Consider the following 22117-nt stretch of genomic DNA (forward strand, 5'->3'; position numbering starts at 1 on the left):
GGTTTCTGTAATCAGAGTTTCCTGAGTAGCCATTAAGATTTTGTGCTAAGAGAGGAAGCAATTTACTGGGAGGAAGTAGCAGCCCATTTTGGAAATGTTGCCTTGCAGTCGTTAGCATCTCTAGCACGGAAGAGTCACATCCTCATGTTGCCCAAGGAGCATCTCCCTGCAGTGTGGGCTGCCAAGGTTGGTGGGTAGGTGGGCCTGGAGAGGCACTGTGCAGCCTGAAGTGCCCTCGAGCTCAGCTCTTACTGCGTGGCCAACAAACCAGAGCAGTGTCAGCTCACACCCTCACAGAGTATGGCAGCGTGTGCTCTGGTGTCGAGGGTATGTGGGAGAAAGATGCCTTTTTTCATTGGATTATCTGCTGCCTCCTGGACATGGGGTACATCCCCTATATTGAACATGTATGTTCTCTGTCCTTCATCAAGTTCTTCTCTCTTAATGTCTGTGTGACAGCCTTGATTTTCTGTGCATTGAATGCTTGATGTAAAGCTGAGTGCCTCATATAATCGGAGTTACGTTATTACAGTGCTGTGAGCTTCAGGTTCATTTGAAGCAGATCTAAGCTGTTTCCCTCTGATGCTTTACAAGACCACTGAAGGCATAAATTGGATCTTAGAGCTGCAGATATTCCACAGGCAGTAGCACAGCGTGGAACAAGTGGCAGTTTTATCCCAGTGGCTGCTGTGTGAGCACACCAGTCAGTGCTGGATGCTTGCCTCCCTCTCCCCTTGTCATTCTGAGCTCTCAGGCTCTCCTCAGCTAGCACCTGGGAGCTTTACAGCTCCTTTATCTGAATTTCCAGTAAAAGAGCTGTGGTGGGGCTGATAACTCCTCCAGCAGCCATGCCGTGCCATGAGTGTCCGTGGTGCATCCGTTACTGGAAGCGTTCTGATAATTCACTTTGTTTGCACCACACTGTATGGGGACCAGGGTGAAGGCTTGCTCCTACTTTCACTGTGGACTTAAGCAGCACCTTCTAACCCGTGCTTTCTGTCACTATGCATGTTTTGTGTGCTGTTGGGTCAACATTATGAACAAATGAACATCGCCTTTTAAACACAGGATGCTCTTTGTCCCAGCTCTCTCAAGTGTCTTTTTTGTTGTTTTCTTTTTAGTTCAAATAGAGCAGTCTGTCTGATTTTTGCTGCTTAGCATGGATGCTGTAAATGATGTCCAGTCCCCACTGCCCAGCACATGGCTGAGGCTGGTGGGAGCTGTGCTGCAGCAAGTGGGCACTGACCTGGAGAGCAGCAGGTGCTGGGGACGTGCTGCCTGCAGGTGGGCACCAGCCTTGCTTCTCAGCCAAGCTGCTGCTGAGACTACAAGGTCACCGAGCGGGTTCTCACAAGCCTTGTTTTCTTCACCATACACTTTTACTGTGTTGTTTTTTTAAAATGCAGAGGCTAGCATCGGGTGCTTCACAGAAGTCTGAAGGAAAAAGTGCTTTGGTTTGTTTTTTTTTGCTTTTTAAAGCTGTGAAATCAAGTCACATGTTGCTTACTCTATGGAAAACACTCAGAGGATCAACTTCAGATCCAGGAAGACATGGTGACAGAAGCATCGGGTGTATTGGAGCTGGCAGCTTGTGGCTGTGGCGTGGCTGAGCTCAGCGAGCTGGCTGAGCCCACGGCCGCCGCTGTACCCGCTTTGCAGGAGGGGTTTGTGCAGACTAAGCTTGCAACAGTTAATTTTGGCGTACAGTTGCCCTTGGTGGTATGCAGAGTATTCTGTAGCTTCATTGTTCCTTTCCTTCCTCTGGAGCTTGTGCAGAAATGTCAGCAGGCTTCAAATGCGCCTACGTGCAGAGCTCGGGGTCCGGCCCATGCTCCGGGTTTCTTCCTTAAGTGTGAAATTTCATGTCTAACCTAAAAGGACATTTTTTGCAGCCCAAGCACCACTAATAACGGGGAAGCAGTGCTTTCAGTCCAAGTGGACAGAGCAGCCACCAGGGAGTGTGCAGCACCTGATGGCAGCAGGGCTGAGCCCAGGGCAGCCCCTCTGAGCAGGAACCCCTTGGCCCTGCTGGTTTTGTGCTGAAATAGGAACGATTTTCCTCTCCCAGGTGCACTTCTGTACTTCATGAATGTTTTCAGTTTGTATTTTAGCCTGTGCTGGGCAAAAGTGAGCATCAGAGAGCCTTGTAGAAGCATGCATGCTGCAGTAGCTGGGTTTGATTTCTTGCCTGTAGGAGAATGTCTTTGAATGTTTTAAAAACGTTGAGAGATTGGAACTTTGCACTTGGTTTTAAGAGTGCTTACTGCATCAGCAGGCTGTGTTCCCAGACTTGAAAGGATTACAAATGTGAATGACCTTGACTTGTTTAGGGCTGAGCTATCTATTAATCAGCAGTAATGCCTCAGTTGGAGCAGTCCCTTTCTTAACTGTGCTCATCACTGTCACGACTCTTCTGGGCACGCAGTTTGTGACCATGCAAAGGACTTGGTGAAATACAATGGGAATGTGTGAGAGCAAATGATGCTGTTGCTAGCAGGGGAGTTAAGGACGACATTGGCATTGGTGCTAGACTCCTTTCCTCAACCCTGGTTGAGATTTGCTCATGGAATAAGTTTATCCAGTGAACAAAATGCAACTGACAAGTTTTTGAAAGCCAGCCTCACTCTGTTGCACAACAGCAGTACAAGCATAGAGAAGTAGGCTGCTCTTCAGTCAGAAGCAGGCAGAACTGCTTTCATGTATCTCAGTAATTAGTATTTACTGCAAGTCAGTTATGTCACAGGTATTTTAATTGTTGGGTGGCTGGGGAAGAATACAACCACCTGATGAGAAGAAGCAATTTATTTGTATGATTTTCAAGAACAAATATCCCTATAGAGCCCTCCAGTTTGGGCAGTGTTTATGGGATGAAATGAATCCCTTCAGCCTGGTTTTGGCCCAGAGCTGTTGGGGTCAGCCTGAGCAGAAGGGCCTCTTGATGTGGGTGAGAAGATAGCACTGGGCATTCATTGCTCATATTCTGCCCTCACATTGCTCCGGGAGCATCACTACAGTTGCTGGCTGTGGCTTGGTTTTGGGACATTATGTGAGTCTTCCTGCTTGCCTTCTTTTTTTATTTTTGCTTCTTTAGAGGGAGAAAGACAGAGAGAGAGACAGAGCAAAAGTGGTGCAAGAAGTATCTGTGTCCCCCAGTGATTCTTTTCTGAGGTACCTGCCCATCCCTGTTACCCTGAGTGCCACGTGGTGTGTGGGCACAGAATGAAGGAAGGCCCCTAGTGGAGCTGCCTTCAGCTCCTCAACTGACAATTCCTTTTCCTGGCAGAGCTGTGTTCCTGTTCTGTGATGCTCAGGAACATGCTTTTGTCCCTCCCTTCTCTGCCATGTTTTACTGTCCGTCTCCATCCTGTTTGCCCTGACTTACAGGGCAGGATGATTAGTGGCTTTTGTAAGCCTGGTGCTTTCCAGCTGTAAGCAGATTGATTTAAGGCTTGTTGCTGTTGGATACCTGCCTTTGTGATCTCTTAGGTCAGCTGGAGCCTTCTTCTGTCCATGTTTGCCATAGTAGCTTCTAAAGGAAGCCTGTCTGGCCACAGACACTGTCTTTGGGTGGTAGATTTTTCAGTGAAATTCTGGAGAGTATTCAGATTTTCTTAGTAGAGGTAAGCTCCATTTCCCTAGTAAAGTGTGCTGAATATTACAAATATATTTTTACACCAAATATCCAGAGATTGGGAATTTCTGCACGTATTTTGAAGCACGAGGGACAGTTTTCTTCATTGCTTTGTGGAAGTAATCACTTTGGTACTGAGCTGCAGCACTCTTGTTGGGTGCTTGTGTGCATCAGCATTGAGGCTGGGCCTTGGCCAGGGCTGCCCTACAGAGTTCTCTGTCCCCCAGCAGGACCCTGGGCTGATGTGCAAACTGCTGGAGTGGGGCAGCAGAGAAAACGAAGGAAAAGGTTGACAAAGTTTGTTTTTAATCTGGTGTTGAGGCAGATTTTAAGGCCTTAGGCTTCTCACAAAGCAAAGGTCTGGTTTCCCAGCTCCCAGTGTCAGTGAGTGCTCTGTTCTCTGCTTTGTCCCTCGCAGATCACTTGGTGGCCCACGGGCGCATGGCGGAGAAGGAAGCTCGGAGAAAGTTCAAGCAAATCGTGGCTGCTGTCAACTTCTGTCACTGCCGTAACATAGTTCACAGAGATCTCAAAGCAGAGAATCTTCTTCTGGATGCTAACCTTAACATCAAAATAGCAGGTGAGCTACGACTCGCGGTGTGGGAGGAAAGCAGCTGCTTTCAGAAGTTAATAAATGTAGGCATTGGCTGCTTCCAGGTATTCAGAAAGAAGGAAACACAGAGCAGCTAAAGGAAGCTTTGGATTTCTCTGTGGCCTGCTGCCCAGAGCTGGAACTGGCAGGCTGTGGCCAGCAGATTTATATCTCCCTTCAAGAACTGCAAAATAATTAAAAAAAATACCAACAAAAAAAAGTAGGTTTGGCTTCGTAGGCAGATATGCACCTGTAGATACTGCAGTGTTACAATACACCAGGTCGTGGCCAAGACAAATAAAGAAACTGACCTTATTTTGTGAGCTGTTGCCAGGTTAGGATTTCTTCAAAGCAGGGCAGGCCAGGTGAGTGAGAAAGAATGGAAAAGTAAGTATAACAAAATTAGTGGTACAGAAGCAAAGGGGAAAAAACAATCTTGGAATGATTTCACTGTCTCGCTTTGCCAGGGTAAGAAAATAGCCCTGGTGACTTGGCTATTTTGTTCATCTCAGGAGGAGAAGCTGGAGCTGTTGAAAACCAGGCCCCTTCAGTCTGTCCCCGGTGTTTTGTTGGTGCTTTGCAGGCTTCTTTTTTAGATTGTTTTAGAAATAGGCTAGGTATTAGGAAGAAATTCTTATTATTATATATGTGAGAGCAGTTAGACACTGGAACAGGTTGCCCAGTGAGGTTGTGCATGTCCCCTCCCTGGAGGTGTTTAAGGCCAGGCTGGATGGGGCTGTGAACAACCTGGATTAGTGGGAGGTGTCCCTGCATATAGGTTGGAACTGGATGATCTTAAGGGTCCCTTCCAACCCAACCCCTTCGGTGATTTCTTTGCTATCAGCTGTTCTTTCAGAGAGCTACATCTTTGTGGGCTGGCCTAGCGTGTCTCATGTTCCTCTTGTACATGAGAATGAGCCTTGGCTGCTGAGCTCTGCGATGTACTAACTAGACCTGACTTCATGTAGCTTAGTGGGATTATGTAGTAACTGCTTGAAACAAGAGGATTTAGTACTGCCCTGGTCATCACATTTCATGGGCTTTTGCTCTGGAACAGCCAATACTTAACATTTAATTCTACTAGAAACTAACATATACCAGAATGTTTTTGGAAAGCACTTTGTTACCCCCGCCCTGTCTTAATAGGCTTCCTCTGAGAGCTTGTCAGCTTTTACAAGGGTTTGTAACATGAATTAAAAGGAACAAAAGTGCCTAAGTCTGTAACTTACTACAAAAGCTTTCGGTCTGGCAGGAAGGCATCTCGGGAAGCCTGTGTAAGCAGTGCAGTATCTGCTTTATGCAAACAGATGCACTCATGATTTGAGGACATCATGTGTCCAGGGTGTAAAATCTCATCTGTATGTGTGGGAGGAAGGGTTCCCTGCAAACCGGAGGGATAAAAAGCAGCATGAAAACTAACCCTGCAAGAAACTGGTGTGCAGCTGGATTTCCTGAAGGAATGGCCACGTGAGCACACCACGTTCAGTGAATGCCTGGAAATCATGGGGGCTTTTTACCTGGGGAAGGTGGAAGCTGTTTTCTTTCTAAATCTTTGCTCCCAGAATGGTCTTTTCCGAAGGTATTTCCCACTCTGGTAGTGGCAGTGTTTTACTTGGCAGGAAGATGGAGCAGATTTGAATAGTAGCCTGGAAAAGCTGATTTATGGTATAGGATTTTCCGAGTATTAAGTTTTGTCCGTATAACTCATCAATTGCAGCTTGACACCAAAGCTTCCATTGTTTCAGGAGGAAAAAAAGAAACAAAAAACGATAGCGACTGATCGCTTTCACTGTCGACCTTCCAGAATAAATACTCCAGACATGTTCAGAACCTTGTTTTGCAGCGTGGAGGATCAGCAAAACCTTCACTGCCAAGCCTGTTAACACCAGCAAACTCCGGCCTCTTCAGTAACACGCTTGTGTGTGTAGCTCCAAGCAGCAGAACCACCCTGAGTGCTCTTCTTCAGCCCCTTCTGGTTGCCATGCAGATTACCTAGCACAGCGCTGTCGGTCTTTCTGACCTGCATTTGCAGCTTTGCATTACTTTTGCTCAGTATTACTGAGGCAACTGACACTTGCAATAAAGAAGCAGGCTGATGCTGCTGTTTCCACTTGGTGGTAACTAGAAACGTGCCTGTTTCTTTTGATTGATTGCAACTGTACAGCTTTTCCACAAACAGTACAATATGAACGCCGTGACCCCAGTCCTCGTTTTCCCATGGATGCCTTTGCTCCCGCGTACCTTCTCAGTCTGAGTCAGTAGCTGCTGGCACTGTGCTCCCTTGTGCTCCCAGTCAGAGAGTTCAGCCAGGAGTTGAGATTATTGCTAAATACCCAGGCCTCCCTAGGATATGATTTCAGACAGGAATCCGATCTATGCATTGCTTTGCATTCGTTTGCAAGAGCCTGCTCGCTGCTTCGCCTTCACAGGATGGAAGTCCCCGTGCACAGCCCAGCAGTGGCTCCCTGGGCTCTGCTGCAGGATAACAGGACGGACCAGACCCTCTGTGTTGTAGTGCAGAGATGGCTTTTAGGTATTTTCCCTCTATTGCATCATCAGGAGGTTTTAGTTTGTTCCCCAGTAGCATCCTTTTCCCTTTGCTCTGTTTGTGGAGTGGGACCTGGCTGCTCCCCAGTGTTTGGATTTGCCTTGTCTCTGGACTAGGGTGACTTGTCATCATTTATAAGAACATTTATTTCAATCTTTTTGTTTATTTGCTTTGGGGTTTGGGAGGTTTTGTTTTTCGCTCTTTTTGGCTGCTTTTGAGGGTTTTTTGGCTGTTGATTTGATGTTCCCAAATCCTCCCTCCTATCTTGCTAGGCTAGGGGAGCTTTAGATGTGCCATTTCCACCTTGCTTGGCTGCATTCTTTCATGGTTCATTGAACACTGGTGTCTTCCAAAGGAGCACTTCCAGCCCCAAGCTCCACATGGAGCAGACATGATCACAGCTCCCACGGGGCTGAGCTCAGCTCCCTGCAACCAGAACCTTTCCTTTCTGCCATCCCAGAGCAGACACTTCCAGGAGCTGCTACTTCAGCCTTTCCTTGCAGCATCCCTGCCTTGGGCTGCTTCCCAAACGAGGCACTCTGCAGAGCTGCTCTTTGACCATCTCCTCCTCACTTTCAGTAGAAATAAAAGTGAGCCTGTGGGCTAATTTCAGCCCAGTGCAAATGAGGAGTAAAGTCCAGTCACTGCATAAAAGGATGAATAAAATTAAACCAGAACAATTTGTTCAAAGTATCACTGAATTGTGAGGTATCAAATCCCCACTGTGTTCTTGCATGAGTTTACAGATAAACTTGACTATGAATGCTTTGCCACTAGGAGATGGAAATTAATTTAGTGCTGCAGATTTTATTGCTTGTTCTGGCAGTCATAGCTCAGACACTTGTTAAAAATCCCACTGTAAATGTGAGACAGTAAATCAAAAGCTTACTGAGGTGGAAAAGGCAGTTGTGCCAGCTGTCTGCTACGTCCCTCAAATTCATCTGCCCAAAGTCATCTTTCCTTGTGTTTTGGAAATGAAGATTATCCCATTTCCTCCAGTCAAAACTGCCTGGTGTAGACACTGCAGTGCCTTTCCAGTCCCTATGCTCTGTTCTGAGCAGGGGTCTGCACCACATTGCCTGTCCTGCAGATGGTTCAGCAGGAGCACACTGCACCAGGGGGTCTCTGCAAGCACAGGTAGTCTCCTTGTGGGGGTTTTGCCTTCTCTGAGGGTGGGAAGACAAGCTGGCTGTAACCTGATGGCTTGCAGTCGTGTGAACTGTGCCCTGCTGCAGCCAGCTGTACCCAGCTGTGCCTAGGTGCTGTGCTGGTTCCTGCTGAAGTTCTTTGAAGGAGAAGAATGTAGTCACCTGGAATTAGGTCATGGAAAATCGTGCAAGGAAACGGAGGCTGCAGGCAGGAGGACGAAGCAGCCTCTTGTTGCCTGCCAGCTGGGTGTGCTGTGTGCACTGCACGGGCTTTGCTGTGCTTTGAGAAGCTCTAGGTGTTGGTGGGAAGGTTTCTTTCTCCAAAAGGTGATTTCTTCTCAGCAGAGTGATATCAGATGTTGTGGGGCAAACTCGTAGTTCACTGTGGTTTAGGAGGGCGAACCTTTATTGCTGGCTGATGAGTTCCTTGTCTTCTGAAGTGTAGGCAGAAGGAAGTAAGGAGAAATAAGCAGTCTAAATTAAGATGGATGTTCAAGATGAGTGTGTATTTATTTCAAGAAATGGGGGGGAAAAGAGATGTTGTATTCTGGTGGCAGGTGAGCCATGTCAGCTCCACGTTATCCCAGCTATGCTGCAGCTAGGAACAGCAATGAAATCAGAAACAACGTGAAGCTCTTCATGAGAGTTTTGTTACCTCCTGCACCTACACTATCTAGTTTTGGTCTTATTAGTCTGAATTTGTAGAGTATTTCCAGCCTGCCTTGTTTTTTTTTCCGGGATTGCTCCTGCCATGGGGATCTGCTGCTCATGCAAATGCTATGAAACTTGTCCTTGTTGCTGTGGGTCCCCATCCACACGCGTTAGTGTCACTCACCCTCCTGCTGGCACACCTCTAGCAGAAAAACAGGCTGAGCAGTCTGCAAGTAGCTGTGGTGCTGCTCCTTCTGACAGAAACTGCTTTAGGGTCACCATGTCCATGGGACGTGGAAACCCCTTTCTGACCATGGATTTGCTTTTATTCATCTGAGACAAAAAAGAAAGAAAAAAAGGATTCCCTATTTTTATAAGGAAAAACTCACCTATCTTGAATGCAGATAGTTGTTTCTTTGCTCTTCCAGCACAAGTCTCAGCTACGTGCCTGGGGTGGCAGGTTAATTAGCAGAGAATGCCCTCAGTGCCCACATAAGCTGACGGCTGGCTGCCCATAAGATTAAGGCATTTCTCTTAATTTCTCTTCCAGGTTTTATTATTTGTTGCGGGTGAATGACTTGACTTGGTTTGTAGAGCTGCCCACCAGAACTGGTTTCCAGTTCCATGTAATGCTTTCTGGAAAATAACTTGATTTACTGTGTTTTTTTTCCTATGTCTGCATTGCCTTTATTGACAGCTGCCCTGGTCCTAATGGAGTTGTGAAACTAGTCATCAGAGGAGCTGAGGGTTGGAAATTAGTGCCTAGATGTATGTGTGGTCTCTTGAATATAACCCAGAGGCCTCCTTCCAAAGCATTCACTTGGCTTGCCGCATCCCTCGCTGATCTGATCACTAGTTTCTCAGCTCTGGCATGGAAATCATGTTTGAAAAATGAACAGCAAACCTTTCACATCTTTGTGTCCTCGTAAGCAAGAGCAGTGCAGCTGTAGTATGTGATACAGGCCCAACTCGGGGTGTTTTGCAGCGGGTTGTGTAAATAGAGTTGATTTTATACTGTATGACGTGGAAATGTGACTTCACTGGACACAGCAGATAATGTAAATGCTGTTTGTTCACAGCAGTTGTACTGGATCACATCGCAGTGAGCCATTCTCTTTATTCTTTCAGACTTTGGGTTCAGTAACATCTTCACACCTGGCCAGCTGCTAAAAACGTGGTGTGGAAGTCCTCCCTATGCTGCCCCGGAGCTCTTCGAAGGGAAGGAATACGATGGGCCCAAGGTTGACATTTGGGTATGTGACGAACCTCTTCGAGCTGGGTTTCATTTTTGGCTTTGCTTCTTGAGTAAATAGAACAAAATAAATAAATACAAGAGAAAAATAAAGGTGTCCAAAGAAATACTCGTGCTGTTGGCTTGTTTAGCCACGGACTTCTGAGGCTCAGAAGGAAGTTTTAGTTAGGCCTGGAGTTTAAAGGAGAAACTAGGCTGGCCTGAGAGTGAGATGTGACAGGGTCCTTTCTGAGGGTTTGCTCTTTCTTTGTTATTTATCATTCCATTTAAAGAAGGCTTATTGCTGTGAACCCCACTGCTGCTGACTGCCCTTTGTCTGATGCAGAGTCTTGGTGTGGTGCTGTACGTGCTGGTCTGTGGTGCTCTGCCCTTCGATGGGAGCACGCTGCAGAATCTGCGTGCCAGGGTGCTCAGCGGGAAGTTTCGCATCCCGTTCTTCATGTCCACAGGTAAGGCTGTGTGCCTGCAGTGCTGGACGTGGTGCTGGCACAGCTCTGCCTACTGATCCTCGGAAATGCTTCGATTTTAATATACCAGCTGATTTATATGCCTGGTGAGTGGTATGCCAGGAAGCAGATCAGCTGGATAGCGCGTTGTAATGGAAGCAAAAGTGGATTTTGAATCTAGAATGTAGACACTCAAATGCTCCTATTTCAAAAATCTTGACTTCCATGTGTACATATAACTGCAAACTGTAGCAAAACATTAGCAAAGATACATTCTTAGTAGATGCTGGGAAGTGTGAAAGCTAAAAATGGAGTTGTGGTGTAGGAATATAGAAGCTTTCACTGTTTTAGACAAGAATCTTTTTACAGCATTGTGGCACATTAATTTCCTGCAATAGCCCCACCACAAGTGAATGTCCATGTCCTGTTTCTGCAAGTGTGTTTCTGAATGCCTGAGTAATAAATGTTGTTTCTAAAAAATGTGATTAATTCTCGAATAAAACCAACTTACTTAAGAGCACCTCGTATTTTATGATACCTTTGAGTGGAAAAAATGATGGAGGATTAAAAAATGCACGCTTTTCTCCTTCTGAGCTGAATATCTCATCAGACTTGAATGCTCTGAGCTTGAGGGAAGTGGTGATGCCACGCGTTTCACTGCGGCAGCTGCCCGGGAGAGGTGTTCCTGCAGGAACCCAAGCCATGGCAGCTGTGTTTTGCCCTTCAGCCCCACAAGCTGGTTGCATCCCTTGGGTAGTGCAGGGCAAGGCAAGCAGGGACAGGGTGACAGCATGCCACCTAGGGGTGCTGGCAGTCAGCACAAGGGTACTGTGGCCTGGCTGGCTTCCTCCCTAGCATGGGGAAATCCTGCATGAGGTAAGTGTAAAAGGAGCATGCTGACTGATGTCTGTATTGGCAGTAAAAATTTGCTCCAGAAGTAGTTTCAGATCAGATTTGGAAAACTGTACAGCCAGTAAAAACAGGCTCTGAGTTAGGATGATCTCATGTATAGCAGCTGCAGTGGCACTGGGAGCTTGGTACTGAGGGCTGGTGCTGCCCTTGCCCTTTGTAGCTTCAAAGAGGAGAGAGAACACCTGTGCTGCGGTGGCAGCAGCTATGAGGTGTCTTGAGAGAGGCTTTTATTCCTGTGCTGACTGATTTAGACCAGTACTTAGCCAGAAAGCTGTGAGTTTTCACTGACAAATACAGTCCCTTTAACTCTGAGCATCACACTTTCGTTCTGCCTGGGAGAGGCTGTGTTCTCTTGTCCTCTTAGCTGCCTACACATGCAGCTAAGTGGTGCATGGAATGGGTGCAAGGTCCAGAAGGAGAAGTGGTATTTTTCCTACATATGACTTCCTACAGAGAAGTTGCTTTGAGGGAAAGTCTTGCTATTGACTTTGTGGCACAAGGCTGCCTGCTGCAGCAGTCTCGTTCCTCACTGTGGTTACTCAGCAGTCTGTTCCCTTGCAGAATGTGAACATCTGATCCGCCACATGCTGGTCTTGGACCCTAGCAAGCGGCTCTCCATGGACCAGATCTGCAAACACAAGTGGATGAAGCTTGGGGAAGCTGATGCAGAGTTTGACAGGGTGAGCAGCTGAAGTGATCCAGTGTGTGAGTGGGACTTGCTCAGTGCATGCAGGACTGCCACAGTGTTCATTTCAGCTGCTTGGGGAACTCCTGTTCCAGGCACTGGTGTATGGCCTTCCCACTTTGTCTGTTTCCCCCCTTGTCTTGCTTTCAGTATCATCCTTTGCCTCTGATTACTTGATATTTTTTCCCCTTTGAACTGATGTTCCGTTGGCCTTCAAAGCTCGTGCCAGCTTGCAGTCTGAGCCTTGTGAACTGGTTCTTCACAGCACTGTGACTCATCGCTGTGCCTTTGGGAACATAAGCTCTGAAGTCTGTATCTGTGCTCTTACAGCTGATAGCAGAGTGTCAGCACCTGAAGACAGAGAGGCAGATGGAGCCACTGAATGAGGATGTGTTGTTAGCCATGGCAGAAATGGGGCTGGACAAGGAGCGCACAGTTCAGGTAATGCTCCACAGCTGACCATCATGTGCTGCCTCTTGCAGTTAGTGGGCTGTTGCTTATCATGTCTGGTAACTGAGCACAGTATTGACTATTTCTTCCTTTTCTTCTTTTAGTCATTAAGAGCTGATGCTTATGATCACTACAGTGCAATCTACAGCTTGCTCTGTGACCGTCTGAAGAGACACAAGAATCTGCGCATTGCACCATCTCCAAGTATACCACGGACTGTGACCTTCCCCACCTCTGCCAACATCCAGGTAGATCCTGCTTGTATAATATTCTTTCAGCCCTGGAAGGCTGGGCAGTCCCTTACCTGTTAAGCTTAGACTTATTTGTGAGTGTTCCCATTGTGCCAAAAGTGCCAAGATCTCCTGTGTCTGCGAACCTTTTGTGTGTTTAGGGTTCTGTAACTGTGAGGTTGTTGACTGTGGATTTACCAAATATTCTTCAGACAAAATCTAGTCTTAGTTAACCTAGTGACAGAAAAAACAATGTGAGGATTACAGGGTAGAAGATTAAGTTTGCAGACCCTGACCACTGCGTGATGCTTCATCCTCAACTTGAGGTACTATCCAAGAAATGAGTATTTGCTTTAGGAGTGGCCAGGTTATAAGAGGAGAGATGCTAGCCCTGCCTGGACAGAACTGAAGAGAGGGAGGGAAAACGAGGCAATGAGGCAATCCCTTAAGAATTAAGGACACCGTCAGTAGCTCCAGGACAGTCTCTCTTCCCGAGTGGTTAAGTCTGTTCATCAGTGTTAGTCCAAGCGTGATTATAAAGGGGTTGTAAGAGATGCTAGTTTGATGTCTACTGATTTTTGATCCTTCTGCTCAGCAGACAGAACAGGCAGGCAATACCATGAGCATCAATGTGCCACAAGTCCAGCTCATCAACCCTGAAAACCAAATTGTGGAGGTGAGGTAGTCCCCTTGGTGACCCCTACAAGTTCTTTTCCAAGACTTGCCTTTAGATTGATTGACCCTCATGTTGTGTTTCAACGTCTCCCATGTTGTTCCTGCCCAGACTGATGGAACAATGAACTTGGACAGCGATGAAGGGGAAGAACCATCACCTGAAGCTCTGGTCCGTTACCTCTCAATGAGAAGGCACACGGTCGGAGTGGCTGACCCACGGTTAGTATTGGACTCTTCCTCCTTAGTGAGGGATTAAGGACTCTTCCTACTTGTAAACCCTCTCTGAGGTAGAATTTGGGGCAGTGCATTTTTAGCTTTCTGTGATCTCTTAGTAACAGGTGAGGATTTGTGTGTGTATCTGTGCCATAGCTAGTATCAAACCTTTGGTTTTTTGCTCCTGCTGAGTGGCTTGGAGTTATTCCTGCACACTGGACTGTTGCTAGATGGGGAAATTGTTGCTATCGTGTCCCAGCTGGAGTCTTTGTGATAAGTGCTTTCAAGGTTAATACAAAGAGCAAATGCTGGAAAAATTTAACCTAGAGGAGGGAAAAGAAAGGACTGATGAAAACTGAAAAGTGGCCTGGCTGCTCTCTCTGACCATTTTCCAGTGCAATAACAAGCTTGTTTTGTGAAGGGAAGCTGGATGTACTGAGCACATGGGTGGTTCTCCATGCATTGTTGCTAAGTCACCTGTCTATAAATATGATTGCACAGGACGGAGGTCATGGAAGACCTACAGAAGCTCCTGCCTGGCTACCCTCGGGTCACTCCTCAGGCTCCATTCCTGCAGGTGACCCCGAATGTGAACTTCATGCACAATGTGCTGCCTAGGCAGAACCTGCAGCCCACGGGTCAGCTGGAGTACAAGGTACTGACCCATGTGCGTGCTCCCTGCAGCCTGTGCCACGCCAGCAAGTGTATGGTTGTGCATTTGTGCTTGTGCTTGCTCTCTCTCTATCTGCCAATTCCTTGAACTTCATGAGCTTCACAAATTACAGTCTTGCTGCTGCTTGAGGTATGATTCTGGCTGGTTGCTTCAACTAAGAGTGAAAGAACTCTGCAATATGGGATTCATGAATGATCTGGGAAGAGAGAGGATTTTGCTGCCTGGTTTTGGAGGTGCAGGTGCCAGCCTGCCTGGTAACTAAAGCATAGTGCTGGGAAATGGAGAGTTAAACACAACTTTTCCACTGACACTGTCTCTGTCTGCCCCATTTCAGCACGGAGATACTGATAATTCCTCATTTCTCCTGAAGCCCAGAATGCTTGTCTTCTCTCATGCTAATGACTCAGTTTGTGGCCTCGGGGCTCAGGCACCAGAAGGAAGTGGTACTTGATTGGTAACTGCACTGTGTTTGCTTCCCAGGAGCAGTCCCTGCTGCAGCCCCCCACTCTGCAGCTGTTGAATGGCATGGGCCCTCTGGGACGGAGAGCATCTGATGGTGGAGCCAACATCCAGTTACATGCACAACAACTGCTGAAACGTCCTCGAGGTCCATCTCCACTCGTCACTATGACTCCAGTAAGTAGCCAGAGGAGAGAACAGAATTGGTGGTATGCTTAAAAGTTTGTTTTCCTGGAGGCAGAGATGACAGCCTCCAGGCCGTGGTAGACAGAGTAGTAGACTCAGGCTGTAGTACTCATTGAAATGCAGCAGGGATTGTGCCTGCTTGCTGCCAGAAGGATCCTTCCCAACTCTGGAGTGGTGGGGTGCTCTGTTCCCTCATGTGACGATTTCTGTAGCTTCCTGTGGCTAGAAGATGAGATGCTATTGCTCTTTGGAATTGACATAGGGTTTGTGAACTTTTTAATACAGTTGATTTTCTTTTCTATTGCTGATCTAACAGAGAGAAAACTAAAATGTCAATCTTGGCTCTTAATGCATCTTCTTTCTTCCCTGACGTATCTGCATCGATGGATTTTCCTGGTAGTACCAAAAGAAGCAGCAGCCTTGCACAGGCAGTTCTGTGTGGGGGAAGGAATGTGGGAAGGGGTTCTTGGCTGAGTGCCCTCTAGCTGGCATGTGTCCTCGTGGAAGCCTGTTTGGGAAGGCCAGGTGTCCACTGAGCGGATGGGAGCAGGTTGGCTGCCTTCTGGAGCCCTTGGCTTCTCTTTTCCCTGCAGGCCGTCCCAGCTGTCACTCCCGTGGACGAGGAGAGCTCTGATGGGGAGCCAGATCAGGAAGCTGTGCAGAGGTAACCCCCAGTCTGTTAACATTTGCCCTTATTACCCTCAAAGAGGCTCACCCTGTGGTGTTCCACTGCTGAATCAAAACACGAGCAACCTCATCACAGGCAGCAGTGTTAGTTACAGTGAAGGCTTAACACTTCTCTTATTCTTGTGGGTGTTGATTACTGCAGGCAATTATTCCTCTGATGCTACTAGGTGCTTACAAAACTGGATTTCCCCTGAAAATCTGTAAGCTGTTAAAGCAGTAGGTTCTCTAGAAACTCTGGAACTGCTAAACTCCTTTGCTTAGTCTGCACCAGCATGCAATCCACACTAACCTGCAAAATGAGTGCTAAGTGATTCACCCCTCCCTGCTGAGTGATGGAGGTAGGAAGATCTCATCTGTGGCCTTGGGTGTAAACGCAGCTTTTGTATCAAGACATGCAGTAAACATCCAACTCTGATGCCTTAAACAAAGTGAGCTTGCTGAAAATACAAGTACCTCTTGGCTTCTAATTTTAGCAGTAGGCCTTAGAATAGTCTGCTCCAATAAGAAAAGAGCTATTAGACATTGGTCTGCAAACTTCTGTTCTCTTTGTCTGCTCCAGATGCATACTGGGAAGTGGGTAGAATACACTTGTACTTTCTCAATCCATGAAAACACTAACCATTTCCTTGCTAACATTTCTCGGTAGCTTTTGTGTAGTTTCTTCTGTGCTAACCAGCTGGTGCACTGTGTTTTGGGTGTGGTTATGGAGTGCTCCTGTCTCTTACCTCAAACTTGAAAAGATTTCTGGATTTCCCTCTGAGTTTGTAAAGGCCATCACCTCAAGTAAGACAGCATTTCTTCTGGGGTTATGCTTGGGTGAATGATTCAGATGATGGTTGGTTGCAGGCAGAAACTCTGGGATGGGCAGAACTCACGTCCCAGAGCCTTGCCAGCTCTTGTCACTTCAGTGCTTCACAGCCTAGAGGATTGAAACAGTGGTGCGTGCAGTGCTGGCTTGTGCAGAATGTGCGCTGATACTCCTTTTGCCTCCCACAGCTTAGAAGGATGTCAGGGCTGGTCCATGCGAAGGAACCTGCTTCCAACTCTGCCTTAGAATTGGCACAGCAAAATGCATCCTGTGTTTTCCGTGTCTCCTCACATTCTAGTTCCTTGCCACCCTCATCTTTGTGCTCACTCTCGCAGTATTTTCCAGCTTCATGCACTGCTGTTCATCCACTTGCCCCAGGGAGAATAGTGAAAGGAATGGGGCCAAGTCATGGTGAAGCAGGTGAAGAGCACACACCCCCTGACACCACAGGCTGCGTTCGCTCCCCTTCAAGCTGCTGTACCCTAACTGCACTGTCCTCTCCAGCAGGGCTCAGGAACACCAACTGTCTGTGCTGGCAGCTATGTGCAGCTGTGTGGTTTAAGAACTAGCTCGACTGGAAAGGCATGAAAAATAAAACCCTCATGCAAGTTGCAGAGGTGTTTGAATCCCACTGAAGAGTGATTTCCTTGAGCCCACAGGTCACTTAGCTGCTCTCAGCTGCGCTGTCCTCAGCCCTCTCCTGTTCTTCCACCAGATGGCCCATCCAGGTTGTGTGTTAACTTACTCCCCACCCCGATGTGTTGCAACACATAGCTAGTCATCAGAGAAGGGTAAATAGCAATAACATCATGGGCAGATGCAAATATTTAGCTTCTTAGAACAGTGTTTCCAACACTGCATGCAGCCACCAGTGAATAATTTTTTGCCCTTCTTAATCTGACCTTGAAAACAGCATGTATACTTTTCTCTGCTCCAGGGAACAGCCACATCTCCTTTGAGCTTTGGGAAACTTTCTTCCACCAGAAACACTGTTATAGCTCATGATTGGATTGTTCCCTGGAGGTCTGAAATAAAATGATCTTAGCAAACCACAACTGTAAAGCTCTTTGGGAAACTTTCCCTGTCTCCATCAAATGATTCTTAAACAGCTAATGGCACAGACTTTGGCAAGTTACCGCAATGCTGAGCACTCTTCATTCTGTTAACTTGCTGCCTTCTGCCTAAGTGGCTTTAGTAGCTGGCAAAGGCTGATTTTGGACGAGGCAACAATTTTTATTTATTTATTTTTTGCTTGTGGCTCTTTGCTTTACAAGATGAAGCTGCAGTTGCAGAGGTTAAAAAACAAAGGTGAGAATTCCCCCTCAATATCTCTTGTGTCACTGGCCAGGTGCTCCTTGCCACAGCCACCCTGTTGCTGCTGGTTCCCAAGAGCAGAAATAGTTGAGTTCATAAGCGGGCATTCACCCGCCTGTCCTTGAGTGGGCAGAGTGCTGCCCCAGCGCTTGTCACACGCCGAGGCATTCTGGGTAGGTGCTCTGTTATCTCTTCTGGCCCTGTGCCCCCAGCTGGTCCCCAGGCATCGCTGCTGCTGCTCACTGCAAGTCCAGCAGGGCACAGCCATTGGTGCCGTGCAGCCCTTCCTGACGTGCTGGCTGAGGCACAGCTTCGTGGTTTTGCTCTGCATGCTCCCCCACTCTTTGAGGGTTTCATGAAGTGAGGAAGGATAGTCATTCCAGTGCAGAGGGCACCTCAGCTTAAACCACCGATGCCAAGCTCTGGTGCTAGGGCTGTGGCCCCAGAACAGGGACTGTGCTGCTCACATCTGTCCTTGCCCAGTGCATGGCTGGGCAATTCCCAGCTCTGCAAAGCAGGATAGGAACTAGATGGCGCACTGTGACCGGGCTGGGTTGTGCTGCGCTGCCGGCGCTCTGTCCTGGGACAGCCAGAGCTCTCCTTGCCCCTAATCTCCAGTGGGGTGCCCTGTGCTGTGCTGGGCTGGTCTCTGCTCAAGCCCAGGGTGTGACGGGTCCGGTCTGAAGTGCTAAGGGCAGCTGCAAGGGGGAAACTGAGCAGCCTCTGCACTGTGCCTCTTCTCTTCCTTGCTGAGGCTGTGACTCCACGAGTGCAGCAGATCTCTCTGTGCCTCGGTGGGGCCTTGTGAGGGGGAAGCAGACCTGCTGCAGTGGAGTGAATCCACACTGAAAGCAGCAGGTCACCATGGTGTTCCCCAGGGAATAGACCAGCATTCCCATCGAGACAAAACATGGCTTTCTGATGGGAAAATCAAATGGCTTCTCTTTCCTTCTGGGAGCAGTGTTAGTGCACAAGCAGCTGAAACCACGCTTGTCCCTTTGTCCCCTAAGTGCTGAAGGCATAGTGATCTGACAGGCACGGGCAGCGTGTCCATGCTGTGCCTCTCCCTGGGCGTCACTCAGCCCCCAGTCAGTTCTGAGCACTGCAGCAGCATTCTTCCTTCACCTTTACTCTGGATTATCTAACACTCCCTGTTTTTGGAGTATCATCCCATCAGTCTCTTATAAAATGTGCTCCTGCTTGTTGCAGATACTTGGCAAATAGGTCAAAAAGGCACACTCTGGCAATGACCAACCCTACAGCTGAAATCCCTCCAGACTTGCAGAGGCAGCTAGGACAACAGTCCTTCCGACCCCGGGCTTGGGCTCCACACCTGGTACCCGATCAGCACCGGTGAGTAACGACACCGGCCCTTCGGGCAGCTTTGCGCCTGGAAACCTGCTCAGATGTCACCTGGAATGGAGCACTGAGGACATCTGCTTGGCAGGGAGGGGTGAGGAGGAGGAGGAGGAAGCATCAGGAGCAGATCCCCAGGGCAGACGTGTCCGACCACGCCGGAGTTCTGCAGTGGTGTGGGCTCTGTGCCTGCAGCTGCAGGCAGTGCTGGGGCAGCAGTCAGCTGGCTCGTCCCCTCCGGTCCTGTTTTTGCAGCCAGAGATGGTTTGCCAGAATGGATGCCATCACTTCAGGGTTGAGAATAATCTATTCATTTTAGAGACCTTCCTCTGCTATATTGGTAGGTGTCAAGTTAGCAGTAGGTTGTAGATTTTCTCTGGAACATTTTGGAGTCAGATGCAAGGGCAAGACTGCACCAAAAATTATCTAAGCCACAGCTTAAAATCCTCACTGTTCTGCACCAGAGTTGTTTGTTTTGACTGCAAAGTCTCTTTGCAAAGCTCCTGGAGAGCCATTTTATTTCCTGTCTTTAACCCCTGAGGGGAAGGATATGAGGAAAGGCAGCTTGAGTGGGAAGAAAAATTGCAGTGAAAAACAGGGAACTGCTGCAGATGGCGTCTAAACACAGTCGAAATGTTTGAGTAGTTCATTTCTAATTATGAGAAGCATTAATTTGACACAGAGTCCTTGGCACAGAAGCAAACTGTAAACACTAATGCCACAGAGAGAGCTTAAAACCTGCGCTCTGAACCTCTCGGTGCCAAGAGTGCAAACCAGCTGCGAAGTACCAAGTTTGCTGCCTGCTGGTCTCGACTGTTGAGAAAGCAGTTGCCTACCAGGCTAGATTTGCATTAAATCTTTCAGCCAGCTCACACCGGTGAGCTTGACACAGCGCTTTTTATTGTAGCCAGATACCTGCTGAGCTGAGCACTGATGTAATCAGCAGAGACAGGTGAACTCTGAGCAGACTGAGGCAGTGTCAGTGCCACGCTGGAACTCTAGACAACCAAGATAAGCACCTCTACACCCTGAAGTTACCCTCAGTGGTGCTTGGGGGATGGGAAGAGCAGGAGGGGGAGAGATTTCTGGGGTCACAGAAGACCTTAATAGGAGGAGAAGTGCAGCTTGCAAAACAACCAGAACTTGCTGTGTCCTACTTTAAGGATTGCTTCAGATTGTGAAGGTAAGCTGAGTCACTCATGCACTGCAGGAACTGACTTATTTTTTTTAAGAAATGGTCAAAACACCCCTTGTCAGTATGTTGGTATCACCTCTGCCTCATGGTCTTGAGACTGTTCTGTTCATTCTGCTCATTCCACCCTTGGTGTTGTAGTGTGCTATGGGCCTGCCTCACGTTTTGCTTAAGAGACTTAATCTGACTGTGGCTTGAGCAGGCTCCCCCCAGTCATGTCTGAGACACACAGGCACAGAAATCATTAGCTCTCCTGTGTCATCACATAACCAGACCTCGGTTGTTGAACAGCTGGTGGGTTTTATTTTAGCACTTCACATATTTTAAGCCATCTTCTTTATATAGAGTACCAGTTTTGGTCATGATAACTTTGGATCTGAAAGCAGATTGAAGTTCAGTAGCCAGCAGTGTTTTGCCTTGGCCATGTGTGCTTGGGAACCTCAGTGTAATTTTTACCTGTAGCCACTTCCTATTGATATAACAGAAGATGAAATAATGGATGGGATGCTATCAGGAGGGAGTGACGTAGCTCTGTCCATGGAAGGAAGTCATGTGAAATCTATGGAAACTGATTTATGTCCTGCTAAGGCAGGGTAAAGGACAGGACCTGACCCTGGTGTGCTGGCAGCATTCCAGCACAGTCATATTCTGATAAGGGGAAGCTTCTCCAGGAGAAATCATTCCTCTTGGAACAGACTTCAGCTGAGAGCAGTATGCACAGTAGCACAAAGAGCAGTATGAACAGTCGCTAAGACTTCGACTTCGGTAATGCAGCTGAGGGTCATATCAGTATGAGAGTAGCTGGGGTTCTGTTGGATTTAGTGCCCGATGCCACAGGTGCTGAGGTTTCATACTGATGGCAGGCAGAAGCTTAGAGCTTAACTTTGATAACTGGGAACCCCAACTTTGGCAGAATCTGGCTCCCCAGAAAAATCCTATTCTGGCTCCCCCTTATGGTGAAGAGGAAATCTCATTGCAGAGGAGAACGTGTAATTCTTAGGGCACAATTGCTTTGATTCTAGCTGTGTCTGCTCTTCAGAGTTGCCTATGGGTGGACGAGTTGCTGGCTGTCTCTGGTCTGGTTTGTGGCTCAGTCATATTCAACCTTGAGTCACATTTATCTGCCCAGCCACCAAGGATACTCAGTAATCTTGCTTCCTGTTCATGGTCTTGATGGCACATTATTTCTTGATCTAAAACATGATTTATTCTGGGTGAGTGGGCAGGTAGAACTTGGCGTGGCTGGTTTAAATTAAGTGTCTCTGTACCACAGCTTGTTTTTTATCTGGCATCACTAACCCACTTCCCCATGTGTTCAGTTCTATTTACAAGGACTCCAATACTCTGCACCTCCCCACTGAACGCTTCTCCCCGGTTCGGCGTTTCTCTGACGGTGCTGCCAGCATCCAGGCTTTCAAAGCCCACCTGGAGAAGATGGGCAATAACAGTAGCATCAAACAGCTTCAGCAGGTGAGAGGGTCGGAGGACATCAGAAGAGTTTTTTATCATCTCAGACTTACTGCTTCAGGCAGCTAGCCCTGCAGAACACCCTTTAAACGTACGTGCTGCTCAACTGGGAGCTTTGGGGGCTTCCACTCCTCCCTTCCTAGGAAGAAAATGCAGGTGCTGTGCCCACATGTGGGCTGTTCTGCCTGCCCCTGTGATCTCATCAGCACTGCCAAACTACGGCTGCTGCTCTCCCACACTTCCTGGGGCAGCAAAGATTTGGGGCTGTTCCAGAATGCCTGGGAAAAGGGCAGTTCATACTGCTGGAACTTGAAGTAATGTTGTATGCAACCAGTGCATGTCTTATCATGGCTTGAGCTGGATTTGGCACCAGGACAGGACTTTAACTGTGCAACACAGTGAAAATATGAGATGCTCTTTTCACCTCAGAGTTATCATTATTAAAGCTTTGTGCTTGCATTTTTTAAGGGAGTGCAGTGCTTCCATCTTGAGCTTGTGTGCAGTTTCTCCTCTGTTATCTACAGCTTGACCTAGCCATGTTG

General features: G+C 47.7%; 1 protein-coding gene across 4 annotated transcripts in view; it reads left to right on the forward strand.

The window, feature by feature from the left end:
* SIK3 (SIK family kinase 3) overlaps positions 1-22117 on the forward strand; it is a 71642-nt gene that overhangs the window by 40098 nt on the left and 9427 nt on the right. The window contains exons 4-16 of one of the 4 annotated variants that reach the window (XM_065738435.1): positions 4050-4211; positions 9699-9823; positions 10148-10271; positions 11742-11860; positions 12196-12306; positions 12420-12563; positions 13141-13221; positions 13330-13439; positions 13935-14088; positions 14587-14742; positions 15345-15415; positions 18770-18913; positions 21428-21578. In XM_065738435.1, coding sequence (XP_065594507.1) covers positions 4050-4211; positions 9699-9823; positions 10148-10271; positions 11742-11860; positions 12196-12306; positions 12420-12563; positions 13141-13221; positions 13330-13439; positions 13935-14088; positions 14587-14742; positions 15345-15415; positions 18770-18913; positions 21428-21578 — 1652 coding nt within the window. The remainder of the gene's footprint in view (positions 1-4049; positions 4212-9698; positions 9824-10147; positions 10272-11741; positions 11861-12195; positions 12307-12419; positions 12564-13140; positions 13222-13329; positions 13440-13934; positions 14089-14586; positions 14743-15344; positions 15416-18769; positions 18914-21427; positions 21579-22117) is intronic. The other 3 variants (XM_065738436.1, XM_065738437.1, XM_065738438.1) reach the window with 3 other exon arrangements.

Source organism: Cyrtonyx montezumae, unplaced genomic scaffold, assembly GCF_038088225.1.
Source record: "Cyrtonyx montezumae isolate F1298 unplaced genomic scaffold, pur_monq_1.0 scaffold_22, whole genome shotgun sequence".
NCBI lineage: Eukaryota > Metazoa > Chordata > Aves > Galliformes > Odontophoridae > Cyrtonyx > Cyrtonyx montezumae.